General features: G+C 48.8%; 1 protein-coding gene across 1 annotated transcript; it reads left to right on the forward strand.

Moving 5' to 3' along the window:
* The first annotated feature begins 8,597 nt into the window (after positions 1-8,597).
* DSTN (destrin, actin depolymerizing factor) lies at positions 8,598-20,341 on the forward strand. Its single transcript, XM_015621166.1, has 4 exons — positions 8,598-8,807; positions 17,281-17,588; positions 17,819-17,895; positions 18,990-20,341. Exons 1-4 carry the CDS (start codon positions 8,805-8,807, stop codon positions 19,097-19,099), a joined length of 498 nt encoding a protein of 165 aa, XP_015476652.1. The 5' UTR covers positions 8,598-8,804; the 3' UTR covers positions 19,100-20,341.
* The last annotated feature ends 1,430 nt before the right edge of the window (positions 20,342-21,771 follow it).

The following is a 21,771-nucleotide window of genomic DNA, read 5'->3' on the forward strand; positions in this document are numbered from 1 at the left end:
TCTGGAGGAACCAAACCACTCCATCTCACACAGACAGCTCACATAAAAGGTTTGGATTTGGAGCACCTTAAGGGTAAGCTCCTTAAGGAGCATCTGTCAAGGCCCACCTTGACATCTGGTTCTGAGCTGGGTACCACCACTCGTCTCTGCCTGAAGAGGTGCCTCCAAGGGACCTGGAAAGGAGAGACAACAGTGACATATTACCAAACCTTTCTGACTTGTGGTCTGCCCTGCAGCCTCAGCATGCAGATGAATGATGCTCATGCAACCTTGGACAGCTCTTTATACCCCCAGCCCAAGGCAGAGGTCTCCTGCCCAGCTGCACCTCCAGCAGTTGTAGCAAATGCCAGGAGTCTTCACAGGTTCAGGTGGTGACGAGCCAAAAGCAGAAAGGATGAAATCCACAGGTTATTAAAAGTAGAGGCACAATGGCAAACTCAGGACATTCCTGCCTGCACATGGGAGGCTGGCAGACCATCTAGATGATCTCCTGCTGCCAGCTGACTGCCTTTGTCTATCCTCCCCAGGTATCTCCTGCCAGGAAGAAAACACCAGGCTAGACAGACCTCTGATCCAACCCAGGACAGCTCTAATGGGAGCAGAGCTGTCACATCTCAGGTCATAACAGCCTGCTCTTGGGCAGTGCCCTCTGCAGCTCTCCAATGCTTCTTCCCAGACTGAGAAATTGCACCATGGTCCAGGAATGACCCAGAGCTAGACAAGTTTGTCTTTGTAAGAAATAGTCACAGCAGCTAGCGATAAACAAGAAAATCAGACAGGTGGGCAAAGCCACAAAGGGGCCCAAAGCCTCAGAAGAAAGGGGGGCGGAGTGGGGGGGAAAGGGGGAAAATAAAAAGGAGACAAAAATTAGTTGGAAACTGATAGTTTACATTTGGCTGAGAAAGTCAGGACTGCCCTCTGACAGACTTACAGACAAGTTCCTTTCAAGCCACCAGATGGTGCCGTGCCTTCAGTCACCAGCAGACAGCTGGCCTGGGACAACAGCCCTCCCTCCGCTCCAGCGGCGTCCTATGGACACTGCCTCACACTGCTGGGAGAAGGGGAGAGACAGCCTCGCTCTGCGCCAGGGCCCGGCCACCCCAAAGGGACATCTCCCAGTTGCAGAGCCACTTCCACCTTGAGCCGGGACGAGGCTGATGCTGAATCTGGGCCTGAGACAGTCGGGATCCGGGAGAGGAGAGGAAATGTGTCTGGAAGCCTATGGAGCTGGAGGGAAGGTCAGGAGTACCATTTTGAGCACTGAAAGAGCAAAGCATCTTATGTTGGGAGAAAGACTTCTATGATGGGCTACCTGGCAGGGGAAACACTGGCCAGGAGTTGTGTTTTGGTTACATGCAAGTATTTTTGAACCAGCAGAGAAGTTTCAGAGCCCTAGAGAAGGACAGCAGGGTAGCCTGCTCAGCGAAGAAGTTGCTCTGGCTGGCCATATTCAGACCGTACCCCACCTGGCAAGCTGTGCTTCCTGGCCCCCTTCAGAAATGCAGCTGTAGCCATGCTCCTTCCCAGCACCCACATGCAGCTTGTTGGGTGACTCCCCCATGCAGAGATGTGAGCTGGGCCACTCAGGCAATGCAAAGGCTCAGAAAGAGACTGCTGCTTGCTGAAGACTGGGAATACACAGCTCACACAGCTGGTCCATGCCCCCACACCAGCGAGACTTTCTACACTCCGTGTGCCAGAAGAGAGCCAGCATACTAAGCACAGGCCACCAGTACAGATTTAGGCACACAAAAGAGATCTAAACAGGGTGGTGTGAAAGGAATGCTCCACTCACACTACCCTGCTTTTCAGTGGAGACTTCCCACAGCCACTTCCCTGGACAAGACCAACCACAGCACGTATATATAGCTCACCATGACCCAGCTGTCAACCCAGAGCTATAAATACAGCTAGAGCAGAGATACAGCTATCAAGCCACTCTTGAATCCATTCATAATCTTTCCACATCCTGCAAACCCACAACACAGATAGGAGAAGTAAAGGAAACTGTCAGAGATTCCCATCCATGGCACACTCACAGGAAACACAGCACAACCCTCTTCTTTCCCAGTGTCTCTGCAACGTCCTCCTTCTCCTCCACCTCACCTGGCATAGCCCAGGTGGCAGTCAGGTAGGAGTGTTATCCATCCATGTGTGAGGCTCAGGTTCACCAGGAAAGCAAAGCCCTTTTTGAGACTACCTGATGTATCAGAAGGCAAAAAACTGATATTCTTGCTCTCCCCAGCACCATCCACATCACTGCTGGCACAGCCAGCTCCCATAGCACTCAGACCCATTCGACCCAGGCTGTGGGCAGATTTATCCTGCAGCCTATCCCAGTTGTGCTCCACAGGCACTGTCAGAATTGTGGCTTCTCTCCAGTGTCACAGCTGCAATGGCTGTTGCTGGGAAAAGAGTGCTTAGCTCTCGATACCCACCTCTGCAACTCAGGCCTCCAGTAACCACCCTAAATTCTCAGAGCATTCCCCAGAAATCATATTCAATGCTACTTAATTATCTTTTGACAGTTCTGAAGGGCCTTTCACTATCCTCTAGCAAATCCTCCACAGCTATAAGACTGCTGTTGATGAACACGCATCATGCTGACTAATGCATCTCATTACTTCCTTTTTCATTACCCTATGCATTTCTTATGGTTCTTATGTCTTATGGACAGTAAGCAGATTAAGGGTGGCGGTTTTCCAGTCTATGCCTGTGTATCACCTTGCCCTAAACATGGGGTAGGGCTAATTCACCTCTGATCTAATCCTACCCACAGAAGCCCTCCAAAAAATGAACTCCCAATTTTAACAAGAGCCAAGCTCCCTCCATTCCAGAAAGCCAAACCCAGACAGGTTCAATAAGTAGCCACAGCCCTGACAAACACGGACAGGCCTGCAGTTCACAAGCCAAAAGAAGGGGCCATCCTGCATGAGCAACACACCTCCAAAAGGTTTCATTATTCTGATGCAGCTGAGCACAAACTCTGTCATAAGAAAACTCAACTGCTACAACAACCTTCTGTCTGGGTTACAGAGTGTGAGGAGTGGGGGTTCACTAATTCAGGAAATAAAATAATTATTAATGGCATTGCAGACAGCAATTACTAATGGCATCAGCAGCAACCACCTCCACACCTGGAACAAAGCCCACAGAAGCCACAAATGCTTCTTCTCCAAGAAATCCCTGCAGTCGTGCCGCATTCAGTGTAGCAGCACTATCATCTTCCACGCGCAGAGCAGAGATGGCCCGAAGGGTCGGGTGTTACCCTATAAAGGCAGCGAAGAATTCATCACACTCACCACAAATTTCCTGCCCCAGGCTGTGAGAGCCGTGCAGCCTCTCTGGGCTCAGCCCTCCCCTTCTATAAAAGGGGCTGCACACACAGCCTGGTCTCACGGCAAAAGCTCTGGAGCACAAACACAGGGGACGCTGCAAAGCGTTTGGGTAATGCAGGCAGAAATGATGCTTAAAGCTTTACCCACTGGTTCAAGGCCTTGCTGTACTCAACACCAGCCTCCCTTCTCAGACTGACAGGGATTTAAGATCCAATTCTCGTGTATGCGGGAAAAACACATCCTTGTAAGTTTTGCACATTGCCTGTTCTGAGGATTTAAGCAAGAGTTGAGCAGTGGCCAGCCCTTAAGCTGACTCTGAAGCAAGATGCATTTCATTCTCACCATAAAAAATATTTCAGACAGGCTTTAGTGGCAACAAAATTAAGGGGCGGGGGGAAGCAAGGAAAAAAAAAAAAGCCAGCTAGGAGAGTAGCTTGATGACATTCTTGCTTACTTAAATTAACATGAAGCTGTTCCACTGCTGAGCTGCCTTCTTGTGTTATTTCCTCCTTTGTCTTTCAAGTGGAGAAAATGCCCCGGGGGTAATGAAGCACTGAGCTAACTTCCCCATCCCACTCAATCCAGACCAATTCTGATGAGGCTGATAAAATTCACCCAGTTTTACAGCAGCAACCAGGGTCAAATTTTAGTCTGGCTGCTTATAGCCTGCGGTTTTTACCATGTGGAAGTTAGAAGGGTTGCAACCTGCAGCAACTGAGGAAGTTGACAGCAAAGTAAAGGGAATATGAGTTCTGGCATTCATCTGGAACAATTTAGGAACAGACTTTCCATTACTGTAAAAATAGAAAGTATTGGTAAGCAACATCTAGCTCTGATCTTCACTAAATCTCAAATTGCAACACAGAAAAAGCAGGAACAACGTTAACACTTCAAAAACAGGAAACTAACGTAAAGGGGGAGAGCAGCTTGTCCAGAGTCACGCCATGGACTGGGATAGGGCTTTGGACCAAATGCCAGGCTCTGGTTCCTGCATCCTGTCTGCTGCACCACCTCCTCAGAAAAGCGATGGAGTATCACAGCAGGTTCTGGAAATCACCCTTAGATTTTCCTGTCCCCAAATTTCCCTTGAAATTTTTACTCCAGTGCACCTGCTAAGCAGAATGTTTCAGCAATGCACAGCCATGGGCTCCTCGTGGAGTTTTTTTCTGCCAGTGAAATAGCTGTGACTGTAAGGTTTACAGAGACTTTCTGTTCCTGTCTAAAATTATCTTTGCTGATCCTTGCGACGCCAAGACCACAGAGCCAATATTCCACAAGCCCTGAGAAAAAGGCACTGTATTTCAGGCACACTCAGCTAGTGTTGCTACAGCAGCATCCATCAGCCACGACCAAAGCTCTGGGTTACCGCCGTGCACAAGGGGACACTGCCTGTTCCTTTGCTGCATCAGACAGCAGAGTCAGGGTCTGGGTGCTCTGTGGTTGTTCAGCCAAACAGGAGCTTCTGTGATCCCTGCTCCAACTGTGGGATCAGGGCAAAAGTGGATGAAAAGACGGCAGGTGGATGCAGGCAGATGGAGGAAGCGGGACTAGGAGGGAGACAACAGCAATTAGCATAAGCAGCGGCAGCCTCAGCTCGCCAGCTGCTTTGCCGATTGTCTGCCTCCTCGATTTCCAACAGCAAAGCAGCAATTTGCCGACGAGCAGTCAGTAGCCAAGGCTACCCCCCAGGACCGAAACTATCAGGGAAAACAAACGATTTCCATGGTACAAAAGCATGGCTTGCAGGGCTGTGATGTAGGAGTTTGCCTAAGTAAGGCATGGAGCACGCAGCTCAAAACAGACACTAAATACTTCAGAGCGAAAGGCTAAAAAAGGAAGGTTTTAGAGGAGGAAATGAGTCAGTAGCTTGGAGGACGGGAGGGGGAGTTCAAATAGCTGAGGCATATAGAGAAAGCAAGTAGTCACCATCTCAAAAGCTACCAAGTCAGCGAAGTGGATGTATTGATCACAGGTTTTTGATGATGTAGTGTCTCATTCAAAAATGGAGTCCACGGGTGACTTTTTATATTGATCATGCTGAATTTTGAAGCGATCCTTCACTGCCTGGACAGACATTTGCCAGCTGCAGTTCACACCGGTGTTTCTGACTGCAGCTAAAGTGGTCACCACCAGGATTGCTGGAATCTCTCAGGGATCCCCCTGGCTGAGGGATGGATTTTTTGGGGCCCTGGGGGGTGTGAAGTTTCAGGCTGATTGCAAATACCTTTTGCCTTAAGAGAGAGAGGGGGGATTCACCTTACATGATGGTTCATCAAAACGTATGGCCTGAGCTTCCAGCCTAGCTTATTAATAGCACTAACACTGTGGGGAAAAAGGGCAAAGCTGGTTCAGTGTTGAAAAGCAGAAGAGCTAGTGAAAAAATCCTTCTTCTCCACAATGCAATTTGCAGCATTCATATCTGTCATCGTGACAACCTCGAATTGCACTGAGAGGATGGGGACAAAGGGGTCTCACCCCTAGAAGGCTTCAGCCTCGCTCACCACACACAGAACAGCTGTAACGGTGTGCAGCACAGTAAGCCAGTGGTGTTGGTGTCAGAGTGGCAGTAATGTCCTCACCTCTGCCCAGATCCTTGTCCCATCCAAAGGCTGACACTCATAGAGAGGGAAGGAACTCAGAGACAAAATTTCCTCCTGCCCAACCCAAACCAGGGAGCTCCCCCTGGATTTGGGCACCAAGGCAAGAACTACAGAACAGCTTTGACAGGACCCTGCTGCAAGCCCAGGCTGAGGGAGCCCCAGCACTACAAAGGGTCAGGGTGATGCTTAAGGCATCAGAGGAGAGAGCTATCAGGTCAGGGAGCAGCACAGGGCTGGAGACACTCCCTTTCCCTACACAACCAGCAGCACAGGATTGGCATGCAGTAGGGGTTCCCAACTATTCCATAAATACTTAATCCTCAGCAGACAGCTCTGGGGCAGGGCTGGAGCTCCCAGTGCCCATGCTGCAACAGCAGTGCAGGGGCTGTGGAGCCCTGTGCTAAGGCAGGCTGGTATCCACCACAACCATACACTTGTCCATGAATTCTGGTGCACAGTTTCTGCCTCAAAGCACCCCATCAGCTGTGTTCAGCCTCACTGGGCTACGCTGTTCTGTCTTTTGGGGAATGAAACATTTCAAAAAAATGCTGTGGCTGTTGGTGAGTGAGTGCCCTTCCCAGAGCAGGCACATCTTTCTCATGAGGCAGGAAAAAGTGAGAGTTTTCTCTTACTCTGCTGGTGAAGGAGTTCTTGTCCCTGGTGAATTTCCTTTTACCGGTTAGATACTTTCTCAACCTACTGCAACGTTTCCAAAACCACCTCTCAGAACAGACTGAGCCAAGAGGCCAGTTCCACCTCATTTGCCCTTATAAGTACACAGCATGAAATAGCTCCAACCCTGTTCTCATGGCCTTGCATCATCTCCTCCCCTCCTCCTGCCCCAGGATGTCTCACTTCTGTACCCCTCTGACAGACTGAAACCCATCTAGGAAGAGCAAGCCTAGAACACTAAGAGTCAAATTAGCCACATCAATTATGACTAGAAAGCACAGCTGCCCCAGGTTTCTGCTATGTGCCACCAGAGATGGAGGTCTGCTGTGGCGCTGATCACCACTGCCTTGATTTCCTCTCCAAGCCACAATCACAGCAGGGAGGCAGGACCAGTTGTCCAGAGAAACTTACTCACTGGACTGAAGCTCTCCCTACTACACAGGCACTCTGACTTGGTTTAGAACTACATTTTGAAAGGGAAAAAAAAAAAAAAATCAAACACATCCCTGTTCATTTCTTGTTAACACCTCCAAAGTAAGTCAAGATCTGGGGTCAAATTTAAGCATTCCTTGATAAATATATCAGAAAGAGGCCTAGGGAAGAACTATACACTCAGGCCAATTAAAGTCTGAGTCATCCTGGTAGGTCTTTTGCTAGTTTTATTACAAATCTGATGCAAGAGCTTTTGCAAAAAGGAACCCCTAGCAGGAGTAAGTCACCCAGCACAATAGCCTAATGAAACAGGATGGCTTCTAAAAGGCACCCATCTTCAGCATAGCATCTTCCAGCAACTTCTCTCTCATGTGAACAGGCCTAAAACATCTACAAAGAGTATCTGCTGGGGTAGAGGGGAAAATAATTTTTTTTTATTTTTCCCCTCTACTGCAAAGGGGAAAAGTCAAATAAAAATTAAACTCCTTTAACTAGAACCGCAATATGGATGAAATCTGTAAGCCGTGTAAGCACTGCTCACACCTTTAAGAGTGAAGCTTCATGATAGTTCTAATGAAGTATTGTTTCCTCATACCCCAGCACCGAAAATGCCGCCATCGAGTCTTGTTTTTGTTTCCTGCTTACAGGGAGGCACAGACTCAACAAATAAGCTTCTGATGCTGGGGGCTTTTTGCTCATCGACTCAACCCGGGAACATCACTGCACTCAGGATTCGGTGATAAAAACCTAACTTTCTTTACATTTTGTACCATCAGCAGATGCCGTCATACTCTGACTACACGCAACCCGAGCCTCGCTGGTCAGAAACATTAAGGAATGAGTATTTTCGTCAGGGCGAGCAGGACTGCCATGAACACGAAACAGCAATTTCTCCGAGAACCGCGGCCTGGGCAGCAGCGTTTTCTCAGGGCCGCCTTTGTCCCGAGGACAACCCGCTCGTTGTTTCTGCCGCCGGCACGAAGCAGCGCCGGGATCCGCGGGAAGCGCTGAGCTCCTGCCGCAGCAGCCCGAGCCAATCAGCACCGCCTGCCTGAGATCGCACCAAAGTAGGTAGTGAAAAACCCTCGGAGGAAGGGAAAAAAAAAAAAAAAAAAGAAAAAAAAGAAAAACTCCCACACTTCCGCCCGGCCGCCCGCCCCTAGCCGCTCCTGCTTCTGCGGCCGCCTCCTCCCGCAGGCTCCCCATCCACCCCACCGCCACGGCCGCCCCCTCGGCCGCTCCCCGCTCCCCTCACGCCCGCCCCAGTCCCTTCCAGCCGCGCTCCCAGCAACCCAAATCCTCCTCATGCGCCCCGCGCTCTCCCTCACGGTTCCCCGAACCCCCGGCTCTGCCCTCACTACCTTCCCCGCCCCCCACCGCGGCAAACCTTGGGGCAGGTAACCCCGCCCACCTGGCTGAGGGCGCCTGCCATTGGCCAACTGGCACGTCAATTAGCCGGGATATCACTGTGATTGGTTAACCAGGCATGGGAGGAGCCGTGCATAGCGGCCGGGGTTTCCGCCCCCCATCACTTTCGCGCGTGCGCACGTGGCTGGGGCGTCGCCACGCGGGGCTCCCGCCATAGCAACCGCTTCCTCCTCCTCCGGGCACGGCGGCCGTGACGTCGGCAGCGCTTCCGCCCGGCTCGCGCCCTCGCAGCTTCTCTTCCTGCCGCCGGAGCCCGCGCCGCGCCCAGACAGCCGAGGGAGCCGCCGCCGCCGCACCGCGCTCCGCCGCCCGCTCGCCGCGCCCCGCCGACGCCATGGTAGGCACCGCGCGCCACCGCGGGGGGCGTAGGGCTTCTCCGTCTCCCGCCTCTGCTTTCATCCCTGGGGGAAAAAGAGGGGAGGGCGGCGGCGGTACTGCCCGCCGCATCCCGGCCGGCGCTCTTGCTGGCGGCGCCGCTGTGCCTGGTAGTATGGTGCCCTCTTTTCCTTCCCCTTCCCTTTCTCCCGGTTCTTCCCGTTTGTCTTTGAACTTGACGCGGCGGATCCGTTCTCCTCCCTTCCCCCCCGCCCCCATCCCGCCATGAGGCGACGGAAGGTTACTCCCACCCCGCCTTGAAGCGATGGAACTGTCCTCCCTCCTTTTCCTCCCCCCCGCCGTAAGGTAATGGGGCGCTCCGCGTCGCTTACAGGCGCTGGGGGCGGGCGCGTCCATTCGGCCCTGGGAGGGGGGGGTTGGTGAGGAGCGAGGGTGCGGCGGGAAAAGGCCGGAGGGAGGGGGGGGTTGTGCGCGGCACCTCCCCGCGCCGCAGGGCGCGGCCGGGAGGGGATGGGGAGGCGGCGCCCCCTCCGCTCCCCACGAGGGGCTGGGTCGCAGCCTCGCAGGGAAGGCACCGGGCGGTGTTGGTGGGAGCCCACCCTTCCCCCGAGGCCGGGGGCTGCCCTGCTCGGGAGGAGCCGCGGCCGCCGCCTCGGTCCCGGCGGGAGCCATCTTCCCATGGCCGAGGGGTTCGGGCCTGGCCTAGAAACCGGCGGCGGCTCCGTGGGCAGCCGGGGCCAGCACGGGCCCAGCACGGGCCCCCCTCCGCCGCGCCCGGCCCGAGCCCGCAGCGCTGGTGGCGGACAAAAGGGGGAAGCGGAACCCGGGGAGGGGAATCGCTGATCGTAAAAAACAGGGTGTCGCAGCGGCTGCTCGAGGAAGCTGAAATTTTGAGGTAGTTGCTGCAAGGACTTGGGTTTTTTTTTTTCTGTTTTGTTTCTCCCCACTGTGCTGGAAGCATTTATCCAAGGCATAACGCTGGAAGCAGAGAAACAAAAAAGTATTAAGCATCCGCACCGACTTGCTTGTGTTTCCTGCCTTTCAAAAAATAAAAAGTGTCGGGGCTCTCTTTGCACAAATGAGACAGAATAGACAAAACGCGTGTTTGATTTCGTGGTGGCTCATTCCGTTTGCTTTGCCCATGCTCAAAGTTTGCATCCCCGTTTAACTCAGGAGACGAGTTTGACCAATTTGCCTGAGTTATAAGCTCATGCAGTTTTAATTGCTGCCCTGTTTTCGCTTGAGTCATGCACAAGCACTTGTCCAGCAACACACACTTGTGTGTTTTGACACACTTGCCTGGGTTATTTACCTGTATTAGAGGTGTTAAATATTGAGGCCTTCCCTTGGTATTTACCAGTAGTTCATTAAACATGTGGTATATCCGGGAAATGAATTTTTGTTCCGTAGGGCTGGCAGACAGGATGTACTGCTAATGTCCCTGCTTTCTCTAGCACCCGAGCTGGAGCTTCTAGACCAAGCCGGTCTGCAGCATGGAGTAGAGCTGATGGGAATTGCAGATGATGCTGCTAAAAAGTCTGATGAGACTCGAAGCTCTTGTTTAAAAGAGGCTTGTCTCAACAAGCCAGCTACCACCTCTGCAGTATGCAAACCTAGTTAAGTGTGACTACTCAGCATGTCAGGCTTCATCTTGCTTTGGAACCAGGGAATTCCCAAGTCAGTCAAAACTACTATTTCTCATAGCGGTCTCCTTTTTGCAGTAGGGTTTATGTTGGCTTTTTTGAGAGGCTGCAAATGAACTTGGTTTGGGGCAGAATGGAGGCCTTCTGGCAAAGTACACTAGTGCCAGCAGGAGGGCATCCTTTGGTATCAAAAGAGCTTGGATTTTCGGCTTTTGTGTCTTGCCACAATGTTCGGTTTCTTTGCTACTGGATTAAATGATTCCAAGGTCTTTGGAGGACCGTGCAAATTATTTTTCTTGGTTGTTAGTCAGTGCTATTCCCAGACCTGTGTAATTACAAGGTACATATGCCTCATACACAAGATAACAGCCTCATGACAATTGTTGCTGTCGGTGTCTGGCATGTTCCTACTCGCCTTGTCAGAATCACTATCAAGAGGCTCCTGCTGGGTGCAAGGGCTGACCTAAGCAATCCCATATGGGAGAGCCTGAATACAACCAGGACTTGCTTGTGAAGCTGTTCTCAGCCTTTTCCTCACCTGGTTGTTCAGTATTCACAGCAATCTCTTCGGGGAGAGGAGGATCCCTCTGTAACGAGTATCAGGGATGCCCATAGCTGGCCTTCAGAGCCTGGTTTTGAGGGTGACATTTAAGCTTTAGGTTGCTGTAGGTGCCTGGAGGGCCACAAGAAAATTATTACCAGCATTTAGGCTCATAATAGCTGTTTTGCGTGCTGCATGTGTTTCTGAGAAGACTTGATCTTTTGCAAGAGTCTTGTTATACACCAGCTTTCACCTGCATTACCTTAAGAACTTACATTTCAACACAGTTCGGAATGGGTGCTGCTCAAAACTTCTGCCCTGCTATTACTGGCCACTGCAGTTCCTGTTTTTCAGTACTGTTGCTGGGATTGCCTTTTGTGGGTATTGCTTGTTCTGCCTACCCCGATAATTAAATCGGGAGTGAACTTCATGGTGGCTCTGGGAAGGAGATAATTTCCTCTTCAGCTGAAGGCTGAGGAAATGACCTTCAGGAATTAGAAGGATAGTTTTTTTGGCTTTGTTTTTTTGTTTTTTTAATAATTGCTTTCCTACTCATCTCTCCTTGTCTTGTCAATAATCTTCTTGTCAGGGGGTGGGGAATAAAAGCTGAATAGTTTTGATTCCTTCCACCTGCCAAAAGAGACCAAATAATGCAAAATAAAAACTTGAGTCTAGCTGGCAAGATCTGTCTACGAGTGATATGCAGATGACTCTGTAGTTCTTGCTGGTTTATGGTGTGCAAATAATGGCCTCTTATACAACAGCAGTAAAAGGCTGTTAATTCTGTTTCCTGTCAGGCTTCAGATCCGAGTTGAAGCCTTGGCCTTTCAGATGTATAGGCTGTCCCCTGTAAATGGAGCTGAGTCTCTGTCCAGCTATAGGTAGGCAGGGAATGTGGGCTTTTCCAGTGCCCTGAAGTCACTGGTGTTCCCACACTGTTGCTGGTCTCTGGGATGAAGTTAAAGTAACTGCTCCTTGCATTTCCTCCTTGCATTGCTCCCTTTCCTGCCCATGAAAGTGGGAATGTTAATATCAGATGTGTTTTTTTGAGCGCTCAAATAACAGATTAAAAGACAAGCAGTATTTAATGTCCTTATGGTTTTGACAATCTGCATTTTCAGTTGCCTTTTCGGCCTTAGGTGACACCTTTCCAAGAGGCCTGATTTGGCAAAACTTCGTTTCCGCCAGGCTGCTACCCTCCCTTTCTGCTAAGCGTTCCCACAAGTACCTTGGCTTAGTTTTCCCCTCAAGTTGCTGGTGATGACCCAGGACATTCCATTGTGTGGCAGTGCAAGGGACAGCTGTCTCCCTGAAGGGTGCTGTACTGGTCCAGTGGTGGGGGGGAAAATAGGTTTAATTGAAAAAGTATTCGTTGCAGAGATGTACTATGACACATTAGTGAGTCAGAGGGAAATGCCACATGGCTCCACAGGCAGCTCTGGCAGTGGCAGGGAATTTCAGAGGTAGATAGGAAGGGAGGGTAAGCCAGGCATGGGGGAAACAGGGTTTGCTGAAAAAACTGAGAATCAAATACATACCAATTAATGTGACCAGCAAACATGGGAGCACAGTGTTCTCAAATCTGCCCTTGCAATTAAAAGAGGCGTACATTCTCGGTGTCAGATTCTGGAAAAAAATTGATGATGCTTTTCCAAGAAGCAAAAGTTTCCACTTGAATAGCTGTGGACAGTTCACCCTGGTGTGTACAACGTGTGTGCGTGGTTCCCAGACAAAACAAGTCAAGAACTGCATCTTGGAATGTCTCTGGAGATAATGCATGCCCAGGCACCACTTGGGCTCTAATCATAGGAGGGAAAACCAACAGTCTGAAATTCTCAAGACTTAAACCCAAATTTAGTCCTTCAAACTTGTCTTGAGGCAAGCTAAGTCATTAGTTTAAGGTCTTCATAGCTGTCTTACAGTTGAGGAATACAAAGACTCTTCCAAGGTAAAATATTTGAAATATTCAAGAAAAATACTGGAGCTCACAGCATTTCCTAACAAAAGAGATGTCGAATTTCATTGTGTCAAAGTTGTGTTTTAGTGCAGGCTTGCTACAAATCCAGTTTATCAGGTGTCTGGCGTGTCTTTCACTCCTGAAATGGCTTTTCTGTATTGGGATTTTCTTGAGAAAGCTATGGAGTATTCTTCAGTCTTTCCCAATTTAGATTAAATTTCAGTTTGGCTACATGGCAATGGAGGCAAAACGCTGGGAGCTCTTAGTGAAGGCAGCTGGGTCCGGTTCTTGCAGTTGGAAGCCTGCTGGACAGAAGGCTCCCTCTTTGGGCTGCCCAGTGGAGGGGAGGGCATTGTGTTCTCTCCCAAGACTTCTGCAGAGCTTTGCACTTCAGGCAAGAGCGAGGCTTTATGAACAAGAGCTGCTGTGTTTCTGCAGTGCCTGCTGACAAGGCAGTAAATGCCTGCCTCAGGTGCCTGCTGCAGGGTGTGTGAGATCCAGTGGGGACACTGCCATACGTGCCACAGGATAATGTGTGAGAGGCTCAGCCCCCAGCATGTGCTGTGTCTGTGGCAGTTGCATGAGCTGCTGGGGGACAACTCAGTTGTGGTCATTCCCTCAGAGAAACTCATTCTCTCTCTTCTTTCCTGAATGTGTTGTCCTGGCATCATTTTCCCATCTGGGAATTATGTGTCTTGCCTGCTTGTTGCTGCCTTGTTGCAGTTAAGGGTCTGCCCCCTACAGTGAAATGTCACCAGCTGGCTGATGGTCATGGATCCCACAAGTGCCTGCAGTATGTCCTGCTCGTTGAACCATGTGCCAATCAAGAGCTGGATAAGTGCTTCCGTCCTGGAAAAGGAACAGGACCAAGCTGGCTGCTGGAGTTCTACAGTGTTCAAGCCACAACACACAAAATAATGACCAATGTGCTGTATTGAATCCTCTGAGCACAGCCATATCTGGCCAAAGAGGGAAAATCCAGACTAACAAGTGTTTACTCTGTCATTACTGGGAGGGTGGAGGCTTCTCACCAGCTCTTCTTCTGGACAAGACAGCAGAGACGAGGTTAAAATGTCACTTGAGGACATGTATTTAGAGTCTGGCATTTCTCCTTGTTCCAGTGCTCTTAGCAGTCATCCTGTTGCTGTTCTACACAGAGTGGTTGCAACTGCCTTAAAACAAAAGCTGCCTGGGGTTTGAGTTTTTTCCTTTTTAAGTATGTTTGTGAAGCCATTTTTGGCTGTACAGGCCCAGGGTTGAAGAGAGAGGCCCTACAGTTAGGACAACAGATCCTCTTTTCGGACTGAATTGGTTTGTTGCACTGTCTCATCTCAGCCCATACTGTAACACAGCTATAGGGTGTTGTCAGATGGAACAAATCTGCATTGTCCCTGGCAACACAATGGCTGCTAATGTCAGCTTGTGTGATGAATCCAGGGGTTGTATACCAGCTGTGAAAAGAAGTAGCACCAGCTACTAACAGCCTTTTGCTTTGGAAAACTAAAAAATCCAGTTGTCACTATTGTCCCTTATGGTTCTGGTCAGCCTCAGTTATCAGCTGAAGTTTTACAGTGAATTTTGAGTTTCCAGACTAAATACTTTCAACATTTTTGGAATCTGAACTGACTTGCCAGCAGTGCTCAGATTCTTTTTAAAGAAACAGCTTGTCTCCTGACTTGGAGACATGTTTCTGGCTGTGTAGTAGCACAAGTAAATGCACGTGACTGCACAGTTCACATCAACCTGCAGCTCTATTGCTGCTGCTTCTGGCTCTAAGCTGAGCATTAACCTCTTCTTTCAGAGTTAACATAACTTGGTACAAGGAAATTATTAGTTGTCGTGTTTGAGCAAAGCTCAAGAATTGACAAAGGCAGGTGATGTGCTGCTTTTCCATGATAGTCTCCTTTCCATGCCAGTTCAGACTTCCTGTGCATTTACTAAGAATATTGAGGGGGTTTGTGACTAAAACCTGAGTCTTGCCACCCATTGCCAGCTACTGAAGTACCATTAGAAAATAAACCTCGGTGAGACAGGTTCTCTTGAATTCACTGTGGATTTGTCCTTAATGAATGATAAAATAGCTGTTTGTTTTGTTATGTTAACGTTGCGTTATTTAGAGTCTTCCCAAAGAGGCTCTTGCCCACACCAAACACAGGGAGAGAAGGAGAAAGACCTTTATTTGTCCTTAGCTCTCTGTCACTGTGAGCTCTTACTCTGACAAAGTGCAGTCTCTGTATGGAGGAGGTGACACAGGAATGAGTCACTTTGAGTCCATGTTCACACTGTTGCTTGAATTTATCCTGAAATAGGCTTTCTCCATGTACTTCCATCACCTTATTGGTGATATGCAGAAGGATGCCTGCCTGCCACACAGCTGGGGCACGGTGACTGAATTGCTGTTCTCCTGTCCCAAAGTAAGTGCAAGCAATTCTGCATAGATTACCACTTACAGACTGACCGTGCATTGTAAGTCTTGAGGGTGGTCCCCTTTTATTTAGGTAAGCCCAGGAAAAGCACTGTTCTCCACCCTAAAGAAAAGCTGCTTCAGATTGCTGATGTGTGAGATTTCCCTGGTTTTCTGTGACCAGCACTTGGGAGCTCTAGATACCAAGCTCTGTGGTAATAGATTCTGCCAGTTGTGCCACCTCTCCTTGCTCGGTTAGCAGTGCCATGCCAGCCACCCAGAGTTACAGGAGGAAGGATGTTGGTAGAAAGAGGAGAATCTGGGCTCATCTGAGGTCCTTCATGGTAGGCACTGGTCAAGGTTTTAAACAAAACCCATACATTAAAGTAGGTGTCCAGTCCATAACCGTCTCTTGAGGACAGCCTGAGCACTGAGCAGTTCCCCTGAACCTCTGTTCCCCTGGTTTTGCAGCTGAACTCTGCTGTTTCTTCAAAATGCAAAAGAAATCCCTTGAGCTCACATTTTGGGGCTGAAGATAAGTTAAAAAAAATGAAGAACAGCCTTTAGCCTTTTTCAGTTGTTGAGTTGTTCTCACCTGCTGCTGTACCCGACTGTTGGTACTGCTGACTGTGCTCATAGCAGTGACGTATTGTGGTTTGCACAGAGGGAGGAAGGCAATTTTCTTTCTGATAGATGGAGGAAGGCAGTTTTCTTTCTGATAGATGGATATGAGTAATGTCATTTGAATTTGGAAGACGGTGAGGGAGGAAGCAGGATTCTAAAGGAATCTCATTGTTTATACTGTGTGTAGCATTTTGAACAGATAGAGTTGTTCAGTACTGGACAGGCTTCAGTTTGGTCTTTACTTCTCTGGCCGTGATGTCCTTCCAGTAGTGCCTGCTGGCTTCCCACATTTGCAGTATTCACTCTTACACAGCTGCTTTCTGCTTTTGAGCTCTCCAACTTGGTGCAGTCTGAGAATAAAACTCAGATGTAAATGCTTCTACTTCCTTTTTTTTTTTTTTTTTTTTTTTTTTTTTTTCTGTCTCATTCCCAGAAAAGCATCAGACTGAAAATGCAGCTCATCCTTTCATCCTTTTGTCATTCTTGCTAGGTCTTGTCCACTTTATTCTGTGCAGCTGCCTTTAACATCATATTGATAATGGTGCATGTGCACCTCTTATTCCAGCTTACACAGGGGAATACGATACCATTCGCTACAGTTCCCCAGCTGACTCCAAGGTGGGGGGGAAATGTTGAGAAGGGTTGAGCTTGCTTTAAAAACTGCTGGAGTAGTAGGTGCTGAGAACTGAAACTTTAACTGTTAAGACTTGAAAGTTCTCTGTAATACTGAATTCAGACCAACTTCCCAAAGTTGGTTTGTTTAGCTAAAAACTACCACTGCAATTGCAGTACCCCACTACATTTCCCTTGATCTCTAAACTAAGTCCATATGACAAGTACGGAATTTGGCCAGTTTTACCTCTGTTCCTAAAGCTGCTAGCAAGCGAGCTGGAAATGGCTGGGAAACTTTGAACAGAGGATCCTTGTGGGCTTCTCCTGCCAGCCTGAAACAGGCAAGAAAATTAAGCTGCTGTTATGCCAAAGGATCTGCCACAACTGAATCTCAGAGAAGAAGGGGTTGGCGTGCCTGCAGAACTCCCCAAAACAGTGTTCTGGTGTAAGTGGGATTGTGCTTTCTTTGGAATAGTTTTTGGTTTGGCGGCAGCTGTGGGCAGCAGCGAGACTCCAGATTTTTACTTGGCTTTGGAAAAGAGGGTCTGCAGCCTTTTCTGACAAGACTCTCATGCCACAAGTGACTATTGCAAGAATCTATTGTCTTCTAGCGTTGGATTTAAGGCAGCGCCATAATATAGCTGGGAAAATTAGGGGTGGAAGGCCTGAAGGTGTTTGCTGTGGTCTTTGCAGGCCTCCGGAGTACAAGTGGCCGATGAGGTATGCCGTATCTTCTACGACATGAAAGTGCGGAAGTGCTCCACGCCGGAGGAAATCAAGAAGAGGAAGAAGGCTGTCATCTTCTGCCTCAGTCCAGACAAAAAGTGCATTATTGTGGAGGAAGGCAAAGAGATTCTGGTGGGAGATGTCGGAGTGACAGTCACCGACCCTTTCAAGCACTTTGTGCAGATGCTTCCCGAGAAGGATTGCCGCTATGCCTTGTATGATGCAAGCTTCGAGACCAAGGAATCCAAAAAAGAAGAGCTGATGTTTTTCTTGTGGTAAGCCACCTTCCCAACTCTCTCATTCCTAGCATGCAGTCCAGGCTCTGTGGGTGAGGTCTCTGAATGTTTGTATTGCCCAGACTGGGAAAATGGTATGCTTAAAGTGAGCTGGTCTGTATTCTGGAGCCATGAGATTTTCCACTTGTCCATGGTGGGTAGGATATTGTTTCTGTCTGGGCTGGATAACCAATGTCACTAATTTCACTCTCTGTGGTGTGTCCCACTAGGGCACCAGAACAAGCACCTCTCAAAAGTAAGATGATCTACGCAAGCTCCAAGGATGCAATCAAAAAGAAGTTTCAAGGTATGTAATACAACTAATGGTCCTAACTCTGCTGTGTTGCTGAGGTACACAGCAAGGCTTAATTAGTTTAGGTTTTGGGGGGTTTGTTGTTTTTTGAGATACTAGTGAAAAGTGAAGTGTCATGTGACAGAGCTAAAGTGAGCTTGGCTCAAATTTACATTATCTGACAAAATTTCAGAGGCACTAGGACAGTGCTCAGAACAAGAACAGGTTTTACAATGTGTGATGGACCATATGGAGCAGCACATCTGCACCATACAAGCTAGAAACCACTAGATTCATGAGACAAAACTGGATTTTGTGCAGAGCTGCCTCAGTGGCAGAGCACTTCCATCCCTTTGTCTGTTAAAATGCAGTCTCATAAACTTACTATGCTGTAGTAAGTCAGTCTGGCTGATAGCCAGGTAGCACTCTTCAGCTCCTCAGGCTGCACTGGGCTAAAATCTTGCACTGTGCAAGACTGACAGGATCATTGTGCAGCAGTGCCAGCCTTCACAGGATGGTTTGCCCAGGGACTGGAACTGCCGTGGGAGAATGTTGTGTGCTGCACCATGTGGAAGCTGAGAAAAAGAAATCCCAAGGAAATTCTGCTTTTCACCATATAAGGCAGACAGACATGGGTTGGGCTCTCCAGCCTTAAAAAGGAAAAGAAAGCTCTGCTGGTTGTGTAGCCCAGCTCTCAGTCTCTGCCTCTCAGGTTCGCAGAGTGATGCTTCCAGCCACCTCTGCAGAGCCAGCGGGAGCTGAGCGAGCCCTCTCCGTGTGCTTGCCTGGAGCTCCCTCCCCTGCTGTATCCAGGGCAGCACAAGAAATGAGGGATTCACTCTAAGAGCCTGCCATGAAAGGCCAACAGTCTGAGCACTGAGCTAGTGACAAATTTCTCCCTTCATGTCCCTTCAGTGACATTTGGTGTGCAGCCAGATGTCTCCTGGGATGTGTCAGGGAAAAACCGACAAATTCCCTAAGCTAAGGCAGGACTTGTCTGCTTGAGTGACTGGATTGCTTCTTCTAATATTACTACCAGGTATGTTTCTTTGATTGCTTACCAGCATGTTGAAATACTGCATTATTGAGTGTTTTGCCTCTTTTTTTAGGCATAAAGCATGAATGCCAAGCAAATGGGCCAGAGGACCTGAACCGAGCTTGCATTGCTGAGAAGCTAGGAGGCTCCCTAGTCGTAGCTTTTGAAGGAAGTCCCGTGTAGATGTCATACAGTGCCACAACTCTACAAGCATTCCATGTTTTAATAGATCAGTTATATAAAGCAAACATTCTAGGCAAGGGTTTCACTAACAGTAGGGAAGCTGTCTTGTAGAATAAAGTAGATTTTGGAGATGTAGCTCGTATGTACAAATGACCCTAAATAAATCAAATTAAGGATTTATCTTGGTGTATTAATATTTGCATTGGTTGTCCAGCCCAGTACTGTCCCCAATGGATTAACACTAAAGGTCTCCAAAAATTTGAGCAGTGTATCATGAAAGATGGAGAGGTGAGAACAATCTGGTTCCTGTTCTTGCTTTTCTAAACAATAATAAGTGAAGTTCAAAAACTTTCCCCTGTAACCATTTAAGACAAAACTTAAAATCTGTAGTTTAACTTCAGCTAAAGCAACCTGTTAGCACCAAAACTGAGTTAAATTCTTAGTGCTTGCAGTTGCAGAGCTGTCAAGAAAAGCCTAATTATGAAGCTAGACATAAAACAGACATACTTTTTTCTGGAGGAATAGTCCTAATCCACTCTCCTGTTAACTCACGGTGCAGTAATAATATTTAAAGGTTCACTTGTTCTGTAGGTTCAATTTTCTTGTTATGAAGTGTCTTGAGGTCTCTTTCCTCCTGAGTGATTCTATAGAAATTGCTTTTTCTGTTGACGTAGTTTAATTTAGAACTACCTTTCTCTAATATACACTTACTAGTGGATCAGATGCTTCTGAGGCTTTTATAAATGCAGATTCTTATATCAGAGCTCTCCAGTTATGGGTAGTAAAATGAAAAGGAACCACAACTTTAAAAATGGTATTTTCAGCCCCAGTCTTTGGTCACTTGGTCCATTTGTCCATAATTACTATTGATTTAACTTAGTAGAACCAATCAGCCTGACTAATATGGCTTGATCTGGGCTTTTTGTCTGTTAGCTTCTTTAATTCTGTAGAAATGCATGGAAATATCACCTACTAGAAAGTTTGACCTGAAATGCCTTTTGTATGGGGGGTAGAGAACATTCCTGTGCCAGCTACAGAGATCTTAAAAGCTTCCATGTTTCATCAGTGGTTGATTAAAGCTGTTTCCTTTGTGTAATGTGTACATGGGAGTTGCATAGAGTTTTCTTGTATGTCTGTAGAGAAAAAGAAAAAAAAACCAAAACCCTTAGCCTCCAGTGCATTACTGTGATATGTTCTGTGCGTGCCAAATTTGAACAGCCTAAATAAATGGGCTTTCCCTCCCCTGGGTCAGTGACTGATTGCTCTCCAGCCTCGGGATCAGCCCTCTTGCAGCAGGGCTGGCACTGCTGGATCTGGGTAAGCACTTAGGGAGCTGCTGTGCTGCTGCAGCGACTGCCCTGCCCTTCTCTTGGGAGCAGGAGTGGGGGGAAACAGGCTGGAAGGAAGAGCTGCTGAAGCTGGAGGGATCTGGGGGGGAACACTGGTTTTGTCTCTGCAGTGTACTCCTCCCCCCTTTGACTCTGCATCCCCCTGCTTGCTGCTCTGGCTCTGGCTCCCAAGCAGCACCTCTCTGCCTTCAGGCTTTGGGACCAGTTCCCATTGTCTGGGGGCCATCCTGGGAGCCATCTCCCTGTTTGCAGCAGGAGCCCAGCCATGTGCTGGTTGTTCTGCACTGCCTTCCCTGTGAGGACTGAGGGAGCTTTCTCTGGCCAGGCCCATGGAGTCCGGGCAGTCACAGGATGGCCCTTCCTCCCTGAGCTGTTCCCAGCTGTGCAGGGACAGAAAGCTGCAGTGTCCCCTCAGCTCCTGGCAGAGCAGTACTAGCGCTGTGCTGCTGTGTCTGGGGGCCGGGGTGATAATGGGCCATTACCTAACTCAGCATGTGCCCTCTCTGGCCAGGCTGCGTGGTTAAACCCCTTCATTAAAGACAGGCATTGACTGAGTGCTCTGTCTTGGCACCCACACGGGTCACAGGGCTGGGAGCACAAGGTTTTCTGATGCAAAGGGATCCATTGGAGTGCAGCTTCCTGATTCTGAGCAAAGCAAACTGGCCTGGATTCTGCTGGGGCTACTGGCCTGTCTTTCAGTCAACTGGGACCTCACCCAAGTGTGTAATGATCGTCATAAACAGCTCCTCCTTGTCCAGGTGTCTGCAGTACTGAGCTCTGTCCAAAGTCCAGGTGGAGATAAGGAAACCAGTGTGACACACTGGGAGTGGTGCTGCCTGACAAACAGGCAACTCCTAGCCAAGATCCAGCTGATAGCTGGTGCCTCTGCAGGCATCTTTATCTAGCCCAGGTGATGCTGTGGTCACTTCTGCCTGGGATTTCCTTCCTTGGTCAGAAAATGGAGCAGGAGACACTGCAAAAGAGGAAGGATGTCAGACCTGTAAGGTAGGAGAGCATTTCCCAGAATGTGAAAGCCTTGGGTCAGGGACTTGGGTTCAAAGTACCTTAGCCCCAGAACTGAGTGATAAGAGGTGACACTTTGGGTCTTGGCTGGGTGTGGTGCCATAGCTTCAGCCAGCTGGAGAGTCTGGCTGCTTTTGGGACCCTCACAAGAAGTCCCAAAGTGTATTGAGCTTTGTGCTCCAGGACTAACAGTAACTCTTAATCTCCAGAGCTGCAGTGCTGTGGGCTTGTCCACATCTTGGGGTTTGCTGGCAAAACTTCCCTTCTCAGGGTTGTTTGTCCTGCTTTTTCAGGGCATGA

This window comes from Parus major, chromosome 3, assembly GCF_001522545.3.
Source record: "Parus major isolate Abel chromosome 3, Parus_major1.1, whole genome shotgun sequence".
In the NCBI taxonomy this organism is placed as follows: domain Eukaryota; kingdom Metazoa; phylum Chordata; class Aves; order Passeriformes; family Paridae; genus Parus; species Parus major.